We start from the raw sequence: 12,149 nt of genomic DNA on the forward strand, positions 1-12,149 counted from the left end.
ATAAAATCTAATAAGAAAAATATTAAAACATCTTTATTTTTCTCAGTCCCTTAAAGAGTTTAGGAAATAAAATACCAAAATAAAAAAATATGAATGCATAGGCACACGTAAACATAACATTTTTCAAGCTACTTTTACCAAGTAAATACAACTGTCAGTAGAAGACTGCGAAGCCAATTATTCAAACACAACAAGATGTAAGAACGGGGTCTTACAGACTGACATTATAAAAAGTGCATGCCCCTGTGTGTGCTTATGGTGGGGGTGAGGAGGGGGAGAGAAACTGCAGCAGTTTAAACTTCATTCACCTTGATCATTTTCATCTTGATTAATCCACTTCATGCTTCCATCAAAAAGGGTCATTTGTAAACTGCCTTAGATTTGTCACACCTTTAACAGCCTCTGGTCATAATTCTGAATAACATTGATTAGATTCATCTTTGGCTTCAAAGATACATGCAGATCCCAATGAAAGAATATTTGAGTACATTGAAGTTTCTTTTGACAAAGTGAGAGATTTATCTTTCTCTGTTTTCACCTGGGATACTAGTCACACAGTCTTGGCTTTACAAGGCCCTTCAGATTTTTCCAATCATTCCTTTTTTACTGATATGCCTAAATTGACCTGATGATTTTAATTCACTTTTGAAACTCTGTCAATTATCCCTATAAAATGAGACTAGAAATGAGATCAAAAAAGTCAAAAGAAGGAAGACAACTTGGATAATATTGGAACCTCATTTCCCAATTAGTGTTAGAAGTTAAACATTCTCAGAAGACATTTACAGATTTGCAAATTATATTTTCTTGATGAAATTTTCCTTGACTCTTGGTATTTTGAGTTTTACCCTGAAACTATGAATACCTTTTTAACAGATGTGGTGGTTTGACCCTGGCTGTAGCCCAGACACCCACCAAAGTCGCTCTGTCATTCCCCTTTTCATCTGGACAGGGGAGAAAATATATATTGAGAGGCTTAGGAGTTCAGATAAGGACAAGGAGTGATCATTCCGCAATTAGTGTTTGTGAGGCTGTGCTGAACTGCCTCAGACTTAACTTTATTCCTGATTTCTCTCCTTTCTTCCCCTCACCCCCATTGTGGCATGGGGAGGGGCAGGGAATGGGGGAACGGGCGTTTCAGTCAGTTCCTCACGAGTTGTTTTCCTTCTTAGATGGTGTGGAGCGGGGGGGGATTCCTCACACCCTTCCACAAGGAAGGTGTCCACCCATGGGAAACAGTCCTCCACGAACTTTTCCAAAGTAAGTCCTTTCTGTCAGTGCTTCAGCTCTTCACCAATTACCTCAGTGTGGCTCCCTTCCATGGGGTACTGACCTTCAGGCCCAGACTGCTCCAGCCTGGTCCCCCCACCGAGTCACAAGTCCTCCAGCAAACATGCTCCGGTGTGGGTCGGTGTCTCCACAGGCTGTAAGTTTTGCTGCCAGGAAGTTGTTCCAACTTGGGCTTTCTACGGGGCCGCAGCATCCTTCAGGTGTTTCCACTGGGGTCCTACATGGACTGTAGATGGGATCTCTGCTCTACATCATCATCCATGGGCTGCAGGGGAACAGCTTGCTTCACCACTGTCTTCTCCATGGGTTGCAGGGTACTCTCTCTCTCTGGCACCTCAGTCACCTCATCCCGTCCTCCTTCTTCACTGGTCTTGGTGCCAGCACAGTGTCTTACACCTTCTCACTCCCTTCTCTGGTGGCAAAAAGCAGCTGCTTGTGTTGTTTTTCTCCTAAATTTGATTCCCAGAGGCTCTGTGACCATCACTTGATGGGCCTGGCCTTGATCAACAATGACTCTGTCCTTGAGCCGGCTGGTGTTTTCTCTGTTGGGCCTGCAGAGAGCTGCTTCTTGCAGAAGACACCCCTGCAACATCTACACCTTTTCAAGCCACGCAGAATTACAACAGGTGAACTAAGGGATTAAAGTAGACTATCCCAATTATTTTTCATGCAAGACTGTGGCTTATCACTGCTATCAGGAAAATGCTTTTAGTGTAAAACCAAAGAATGTTAAAATGCTAGAAATACATGAACTGAAGGTGAGGAAGAATAACACTTAGCTGTTCATTAAGCAGTTGGGAGAAAGGAACTGTTCATCTAACTTTACTCCTGTTACTGAAAGAAGCAATCTTCTCTCTAGGACATCCTTTGCAGTATGAGTATTAACACAAAAACATCTTCATTCCTTCCCTAGATGTAGGTCATGAGATTGTGTAGAACAGCACAAACAGTAGGGCTTGAGTATTTTTATTGCTCACTGAAATATAGCTTACAAACTCATTTAGGTAACTTCCTCTGTCAATGTCATCAGACAATCCAATTACAAAAATCCTTAATTACAATTACAGAACATGATACCTAACAATAGCAACTCAAAGGAGCTTTGTTCTTGATGCTTTAGTCGGAAGTGTATCAGACCAATTTACCCCATCTTGAATGTGTCCTTTTGTATGCCTGTCACCGCTACCCTGTGCAGTCTTATTCTAGTCTGTTAAATTTGCATTATTTTCACAGGGATTTCATGGAGATTTAGAGAGTTTACTTCTGTTTGTTCTGCAGCTGCTTTACAGTACAAAGAATTCATAAATACCTTACCGGTTCAAGAGAGTTCTCAATGCACAAGGTGTTATTAGTATCATTCTGAAAGAAGTTACCTGATGGGCTCAATGACATTTGCAGGCAAATTTCCTTATTAACAGCCTACTTAGTACAAAATGTTAATAGAAGTATTAACACCACTTGCCAAAACAGTCTTGAAGTTTATCAGACTGTGCATACTACATAGATATGTATACAAGACAATAGCACAGTTTATAATGGGGGCGAGATAATTAGAATGAATTAAGAGGAACCTCACAAACATCTATTTAGGTTAGGTTTTGTTGTTTATTATAATATAAACTCCAACCTTTTTCAGGTGTACAACTCACATGCAATCTCCAAACCACTCTAATAACTGGTCTTTTTAGTTATACATTTTTGTTAATTAGACACATTTCTTGCAGCAGCTGGTGAGTTTTTCCATTTAAAGATAATCAGTTTTGACATATATTTCAAGACTGTGCATTATAAAATGGCCAGATCCATTCTGTGTCCTACTACCTTTGTGGTTCAAAAGAGATTTTTTTCAAAGTGAATGCTCACTTTTTTAAGGGGCAACGGAATCAGAAACATTGCTCTGATTCACCTATGTTAGGAATGTGCTTTCTTATCTCTGTGACTTTCCCCAGAATAAATAGTTCTTCTGCTAGAATACTAAATATGTTAGAAGGTGATCAATTTCACTATCAGCCTCTCCACCAGAAAGTCCTCTGTGAACTTACAGAAATCCCTACCAACAGCCAGTCTGAAGTCTTGAATGTTCCCTTCCTTTAATTTCTGTGGGAAAACTTTAGAACCCCTTTTAAAAGAAAGTTTTCTAATAAAGCTACTGCTATCTGAGACTTTCTTTCATATTAACAAAATTCCCATGGTCTTTATGAAAATAAATTCTACCTGAATGACATTCAGAACAACACTCCTGACATCAACAGTCTTTTGTAATTTTATTTTTTAACTTTTTGCTTGTTTGGGAGTTGGGGTTATTTTTTTGTTAAATTGCTTTTGGGTTTTTTAAGCTAGACAGGTGTAATGAAACAATTGCTATTACAAAAACTGATGGAATAATTTAACCCAGAGACAATCTGAACTATTTTAAAAGACTGAGAATTTAAAAAAAAAAAAAGGAGCAATTTTACATGTTTTTGTGATCCAGAAAAAAATCTTCACCTAGCATCGGATTAGAATGAATCTCTATGCTTTTGCTTCATCAATATTAATATTAATCAGTACAATAACAACTCTTTCTTACTTTAAAATATTTTCAGAAAGACCTTACAAGGCAATCCAATACTTAGGAAGTTCAAGTATCAATTCTGGTATTTTTTTTAAAGATAAGTAGAAAGCAGTCATCACATTTCTCTAATAATGATCAGTTTTGATATATTAGAACACTAAACACAGATCTTGGAAGGATAAAGTATAGTATGGAAGCAGAACTGCATTGATGAAAGAATGTCTGGTATGGAAGTGAGAGAGCTAATATTCAGAAAATACTGGGTTTAATTCAGGATAGTGTATATGTGATAAACTAAATTTTTTCCATAATCTAGTAATGTGTAATGCTCTATTCTGCTTAAGGCAGTGGGTACTTTTAAATAGTTACCTTACGTGAACTAGAAAATGTTTTTTCTTACAGCAAAATTTGACTTTACACTGACGAACATAAATCTGGAGTCACTGACCACTTATCTTGGATCATACTGGTAGTGGTAACAGTAGTAGCAACAGGAACAACAGTAGGAATAACAGTACTGCAGAAGACTTAAAACATTTAGCGCTCTCAAGCTAGCAACTCCTTCTGCTTTAGTTGAAGCAAAATTCTGCAGCTCGTAGAAAACACTGGTGCTCACCTTTTGAGTAGATATAAAATATACCACAAAGTACATTGGTTCTGTGGACGTAAAAGTCTGTTTTGAGATTCTGGTACTGATTCACAAAGCCCGAAACAGGGAACTGTCATGTGATCTCAAAGACTCTCTTTTCTTTGGGGACCCACCTTGATAGCCAGGAAGAGCCATAACCTACACCATCTTTATATGACAGCATAGGAATATCTTCATCATACCTTTCCCCAAGAACCAGAGGAGAAGAAAATTCTAGGCTTCCATGCCTAGAAGGCAATGACTAACCCAATATAAACAGGGAAATAAACATCGAACTTGAAATTAGAAGCATCACTTCTTGAGCAGGATGGAGAACTAGCTTCCTTTTGACAACTTTTACTTTTTTTCTTTTTTTTTTTTAGTTTTGTGTAGCCTTTCCTTATCGACATGTACATTTAAAAAGCCAGCAGATTCTGCTACAAATCACATTATTGTGATTTTACGGTCCATTAGCAGGAAATCTACCAAGGCTGAAAATAAAATGTGTGTTACTGAAAGTTTGGACAGGGTACCAGTATGGTGTCTGTCTCTCATCATCAAAAAGATACCCGAAATCTAGTTAGTCACTACTTTATAAGAAAAGCAGTCTTAAAACTCAGACCCTGTAATTTTAAAAATCTACTCTAGTCTGCTACACATTTAAGGAAATACTTTTGTAGAAAATTCTATTTCTTGGAAATATAAAGTAATTGTTACTGATACCAAAAGACTTTCTGAAACTGAGCTAGCAGGCAGAATGCAAGTGAGGACAAAGATGAAGAATGAATGGGATTTTTTTCTTGGTGGGGCCAGGGTTTAAGTTAAAACCTTTACGTCTGGTTCTGTAATGTACTTATAGAGATAATCATAAAACAACATTTCCCTGTACAGTTAAAAAAAATAAGCAAATTTCATTATTTAAGTGTCCTCTGCATTGTTAAAAAAAAAAAACCAAAACACCCCAAAATCAACGCTTTGATGAAAAAATTACAAACCAAAACTCACTATGAGGAAATTCTGTATTTATTTTCTGAAAGAAAACAATTACTTCAAAGAAATACTAAGATACAAAGCTAGCAACAAACTCACTCATATTAAACTAGCATCCTGATGTCCACCAAACCTAGAGGGTTAGGAGATGGTAACACTGTAACAGTACTTCATTCTGATTTAGATTACTTTCTTTTACATCATGAAAAGGGATCTTTCTTCAAAAATTGATTTGACACAAGGTATTAAAGTTATTCTTGATTATGTGAAAAAGTTTAAAATTATAAAATAAAACATCATCATTTTGTGTTCTTTTCTAATTCTTTCAATTCTGTGTGGCAGGATGCTATTACTCCATAGATTTATTTCCTTCAGGCAATGCATATGTTGTTTTCATCTGTTTCAAAATAAACAGAAATGAATTGTGTATTTTTGTCCGATTTTACTTTTTATAAAATAAATCAGAGTGCTTCTTAATAGCATTAAAAGGTTTATTTTGTTTACATCTGCAATTTCTCTTCAGTTCTCATTCTCCATCTGATGTTCTCATATATTGCTGTCAGAAGTAACATGTATTTTTAATCTCTTACCAAAATCTTACTTTGCTGAGGACTGCAACAACAAAACATGAAAAAAAGACCGGCAGATGCTTCTTATAACTTGCTGCTCACTGACTGCATCATGAGGCGGCAATATCCCTGTACCCCCACTATAATAATATACTTTGTCTGTTTATTTAATGTAAATATATGGCTCCCAACCGGGTTTATGTGTCATTGCTGAAAATATTTTTTTTCACTGTGCATCCTGCTTTCCTCTGAACTATGTATCTTTCTGTTATCACTTGTGTTTCTACTAAAATTCAAGGACAAAAAACCTGCTTATGTTATAATTTGAGAATTAACTTCAATGTCTTAGTCCCAATTCTTGCAAGCTCATTGTTGCAAATTCTTATTCTTGTGAGCTGTCCTGCATTTTCACAAATTTTAATTCTGAACAGGGTTTATTTGCCCTTTGTGAAAATATCTCTGAAAGTTATTTATTTGAGCAGTCTTTTGAAATGACTGTATTTTCCTGGGATCCTTTCAATATCACATTACATGGTATTGCATATTTTGTCAATGAGGTATTATTGCTCTGACTCAACACTTTGCTAACTTATTCCCTGAAGCTACTATGAAGAATATACATGGAGAAGCAAATACAGAAGACATATAATCAAAGACAAATATTTCTGGTTTATCTTCAAACACCTGACTGTGTCTGAATGCCTTGGAGATTTTTGTTTTCTCTGTAAAATTGATTGCATAATGATGTCTCTTAAGTATTTTGATTTCTAATACACCATGCTATCAAAGCTCTGTATGTGCAGTATCCTTTTATATGGTCATATTTTAATGTCTCTTGCCAACATTTCTTTAAGTCTCTACAGCTTTACAGGTTAGGAACTATTTATGGACCCTTCAGAGATAAATTACTCCATTCACGGCATTCAAGTCAATCCTTTGGGTAAATAGTAGGAAATTATCTGCTATTCCATTCTCCACTATTGAAGAGTATTTTGGAGGCACTCAAGAACACCACAACTTCGTTCAGAAAAGGCTAATGATCTAGTAAACCCAGAAATCTCTTTTACACACTGGTATACTTACCAGCTGTGTAAATCTCTGGATCTGCCCTAACATAGAAGCACTTATCTTGCTTTCAAAAAGTCCTGTTTCTTTTTATAACCACGGATATTCTTATTATAACCACGGATATTCTTATTATCCATCTGAATGTCCAGTACTTTATGAATCCCGGTAATCTCTTGACGTTAGCATAATCTGAAAGCCATATCTAAAAGCTGGTCTGCTCTCTGTCTACTGAGCGGATCCTGAACAGTCAGTTCAGTTACTAGAATTAATATCTTAAAAGGAGTTTTCTGACACAGTCTTCCTCATCTTCTAAGTAGAAATTTCTGGTGAAAGCTATAATCCTCACTTTGATTCTCAAATCAAGACGTTCTCTGATTCCTTCAATCACCAGTTTTTATTTTGCCCTGGAGCTTTTTATTCCTTCTTATTGAGCTCAAAACCTTAAAAAGATACTATTACTTGTCCTATTTGCAGCACTGCAGACTTCAAAGTACATGTTTATTTTTCCAACTGAAATTAGCTTTGGAACTGGCAGAAGTCCAGCTGTTTATATATTTAGTGCCATCTTTCTCTTGCAGGGGTTTTGATGTGGGGTTTCACTATTATTGTTGCTTTTGCCTTTGTTACTAGGTCTACTATATGCTAGAGAAAAACTTTAATTGAATCACCAACAATTATTTTATAGCCACTGATTTTCTTTGAAAATACATCACTATTTGTGGGAAATGCTTGTCCTTTTTCTTCCCCACATTCAACACGCACTTCCCAATATCAGAAAATCACAGAATGGTTGGGCTTGTAAGGCATCTCCATATATCAGCAAGTTCAACTCCCCCGCTTAAAGCTGGGTCAACTAGATGTACATCACTCTGGACCACAACCAGTTTTGAACATCTCCAAGAACACAGAATTCACAACTTCCATAGGTAACCTGTCCCAATTTTTGAGAAATCCCAAGTAAACACATTTTTCTTATTATATTTAAATTAAATTTTCTATATTTCAATTTGTGCACATGGCCCCCTGTCATTTTACTGGATACTACTCAGATGAGTACTCATCTTTGCTCATCTTTACTCAGCTTTGTTACTCCTCCTATCAGGTATTTAATAACATTGATAAGATTCATCTGAGGCATCTCATCTCCAGACTGAACAGTCCCAACTATTACAGCCTCTCCTTGTATGACACGCTTCAGTTCCTAATGATTTCATGCCCCTTCACTGGACTTAGTCCAGTTACTCCTCGTCTCTCTTGTACTGGGGAGACCAGATCTGGACCTCCCCAGGTGCTGGACTCCGCATTTTCTTTTACTTAACTTCACTAGCTTCTGTTGACCAATTTCTCCAGTCTGGACAGCCGCATGATGCTGTGATGTTTCAGCCATTGCTCCAGTTTGTGTCATTTGCAAACTGGCTGAGAGTGCACTTTGTCCCATCAACTAGGTTATTAATAAAGAGATTAAATACTATTGAATCCAGCATCAGCCCCAGGGGGCACTCCACTAGTGATCAGCCTGCAGCAGTACTTTGGGCTGCTGATCACAACCTTTTGTTTCAGACAATTTTCAACCCATTTCACAGTTAATTTATCCACTCATACTTCTGCGTGTCTTCTTCTCACATGAGTTTCTCTCAATCTTCCTTAATTCTTAGTAGCTAAGGAGGCTAATTGAAAGATCCTATACCACTCCTTAAAATAGTTTGCTTTCAACTTATTCCACTCCCAAAAGAAGAACCATTCACTATGACTCTATTTCTTTCCTCTAAATATGTCTCTCGTGTTATAAAACTTTGTGTACTTGGTCTGTATTTTCCCATTTCTGTTAGTCTTGACAAAGACTTGGCCAAAAGACTTCAATAGAGTAAAGCAAATTCTATCTCCTTCCTCTTTCAAATATTTTTTTATAACCTTTTTCAAAGAATTCTAACAAGCTAATTAAAAGTGAATAATTCTGTGTGAGACTGTATTTTAAAATCAATATGTACTCCTTCCCCCTGCCTCAAACATAGACTGCAGATCCTTCAATATAAAATATAACATCAATTAATCATCTTCTCTAATGCCACAAGGAGTTTTCAAGAAGTACTAATTCTGAAACAATCAAGGCCACAGCTTTAGTACTGTTCCCCGGGCACCAAAATCCCACTCTCCAAAACTCTATGCTGTTAAAAGATTGCCCCATCAGTTCTCATGGCGATGAACTCCAGTGTACTTTAGGAGCATCCATATCAACAGAAAAGACACTGATCATTACATCGGCGTTAGTCCCACAGAGGAAAGTGGTAGAACTTCCTCTGATATCAGAGGGAACATTTGATCAGTGCAGAGCATATATCACATATTGAGCCAAAATATGAAATAGATGTCTCATAAGAGGTTCAGAAACAATAAAGCCGAAGGTTATCACACATTTGAGGGTAGAAATATGATGTTGATTTTAAATTTCTTTTGCATAAAATAAGCACAGCCACAAATAGCTGCCCAAAAGAGGATCAGTAGAAACTGAATTCTGTCTATGAAGTATAGTGTAAAGTCAAGTGAAGAAAACATTTCAAGAAACAAACTATAACCAAAACATTATTTCAGCAGAGCACCTCTTATTGCTGAAGCAGTACAATTTTCTGGGCTGTGTATATTCTGCTATGTTCCTGGCTAAGCAAGTGGTGTAGGAAGCTACAAATGCCTTCTACCATGTCAGATGAACTTGAAGACTGCCACTCTAACAGCTAAGTAACAATTAAATTAAGTGACAGCTTTCACTTAATTTTCAGCTTTAGTCTTAGTTCTGCAACTCCTTGTACATAGACTTGAAATTGAATGTCACAAAAGTCTGCAGATATGGGGTACCTAGCACTTAAGATAAGAGTTTTTGGCCTTGATACATAACATATGCTCCTTCTTCCATCACATAGCCAATTACAGATTTCAAAATGGATTTGGAAGAGTACAGCGGTATTATAATTTCCAAATCACTATTGGTAAGAAAATGACCAAAGAAGTAGACACAAGGAAAGACTGCCTGTCATGTAAGCTGCCTGTCAGTTTGTCTGAAATCCATCTCTTCTTCATTGCTGTGTCTTCCTTTTTCCATAATCAAATGAGGTTTTTTTCAAACTGTCATTATGGTTTTACTTTTCTTGCCAACCCCACCTTTAACATTAAGAAAGGCAATGCAAGGGAGAGAAAAAAAAATCTGTTTTCCTCTAACAGGTTGCACTTGGAGTGGAGAACTCGAAACATGCTGTCTTAAAAAAAAAAAAAAAAAGTAATTTTACCCTAATTATTCATTCTATTCTCTTTTAGTAATAAACATAATGCTTCTCCCTTCCCTGTACTGTTCTCTCAGCATGGTACATGTACTACCACTCATCTGACCATGTGATATGAATAATGTGTAGAAAGCTACATTGAAGTTTAATGCCTTTCTGATTTATTTCTGCAAAATAATGAGATTTGGACGGCTTCCCAAAAAGACTAGTGACCACTCCTTTCTTCAGCATGTGGTAACATGGCTTTTAAATCTTAATTCAAATTAACATTTACTATGCACCTGCTTATGATTAGGCTTAAATTGTATTTTATTTCACCCTGCACATCATATACAAAGACACTGTCAATCACACTATAGCGTCAGTGGTTACATTTCTTAAAGAGCTAATCATAAAAGTCACATTTCACTAGTTACAATAGAAATTTACTTAGTTCCAAAAGTCAATTTAGTTGCAAAATCAGGTACAATAAAAAGAAACAATTTGTTGTCCCTTTAAAATATGTTTGTGCTGTAGCATATGCTACTGATATAGTGCCAGATCAGATTCCATTTATACCCAGAGATGGAACAGATGAAAGCAGAGGGGGCTCAATAATGTCAGTCAACTGTTACAGGTAAAACCTGTGTCTTCTGGCAATGATAGAATACACCAAAAAGAAGGAAAAAGAAAAAGAAAAAGGAAATGAATAGGCATATGTCAGTTCACAGTTTTGATCCAAATCACTGCCGCTGAAAGACAGTATCCCAAAGAGTGCTTGTGGTAGGATTGGATCTGTCAATCCAGGCTGGATTTTTTTTCTTTTTTCTTTTCCTTTTTTTTTCCTTTTTTTTCTTTGGTTTGTTCTATTTTTAATTTTAAAATTTTGACCATGCCAAAATAAAGACCTTGTAATAAAAAGGCTAACAAATATTCTTTACACCGTCCTTCCCTCATATAAATATATCTGGGTCTACTCAGTCAGACATTTCTTTACTGTTGCAGGGCTTATCTGAAGCAATGGAAATTCATCAGAGGCCTTTCAAATACATAAGTGAGTATTTATCACATCTTTACTTAGCAATTTGCCTGTTAAAAGGCCAGAGGTATACCCTGATAATCAGCAACTACTAGGCACTTGCCAGATATAAATTAATATTGGCATATTTAACATGTAATTCGCTAAAATAGGTTAATAGTAGACACAAGAATTAAGGATTAATTTCTCAGACAGTACTGCATTGTGTAATCTTCCAAGATATATGAAAAAAAACCCACAAATAGGGCAAGCTGTTGATTTTGGGACGCTGAATGCTTGGAACTGTTTCTGGGTAAACTTGCAGTCTTCTATCACATACAGAAAAACATGATAAAATTATACAGGTGGAATCACATAGGCATGTGGGGCCATCCTGTGCAATTAGTGAATTTGCACACAAAGAAAACTCTCCTTTATCCAAACTGCCTAAGAAACCTAATGGTGTTAAAAGTAACGTAACATCTCAAGACAGTATTTCTTAAAATCTTGTTTTATATTTTATACCAGATATATTATTTACCTATCTCAGAAGCAGCCACTGTGATGTTGTACCAAGGTGTCTCCTCTCTGTCAAAGGTCTTGGCAGTCTTAATGGTCCCAGTACCAGCATCAATGGTGAAATAACTATCTTCCTCTGTGTTATGATCAATGAAATACCTATGAAGAAATCAAACAATAAAGATATACTCACTGTAGTACGTATAATGCAAAGTAACGGAAAGCTACATATTACCTTCAAGCTTTTAAAATCATAGAATTT

General features: G+C 36.4%; 1 protein-coding gene across 2 annotated transcripts in view; it reads right to left on the reverse strand.

Annotated features, from left to right (window-relative positions):
- CDH18 (cadherin 18) overlaps nt 1-12,149 on the reverse strand; it is a gene marked incomplete at both ends in the record, with an annotated part of 179,236 nt that overhangs the window by 18,148 nt on the left and 148,939 nt on the right. For both annotated transcript variants that reach the window (XM_084280353.1, XM_084280352.1), the window contains one exon: nt 11,910-12,046. In XM_084280353.1, the coding sequence (XP_084136479.1) occupies nt 11,910-12,046 (137 nt within the window). The remainder of the gene's footprint in view (nt 1-11,909; nt 12,047-12,149) is intronic.

Source organism: Gallinula chloropus, assembly GCF_964237585.1.
Source record: "Gallinula chloropus genome assembly, chromosome: 2".
NCBI lineage: Eukaryota > Metazoa > Chordata > Aves > Gruiformes > Rallidae > Gallinula > Gallinula chloropus.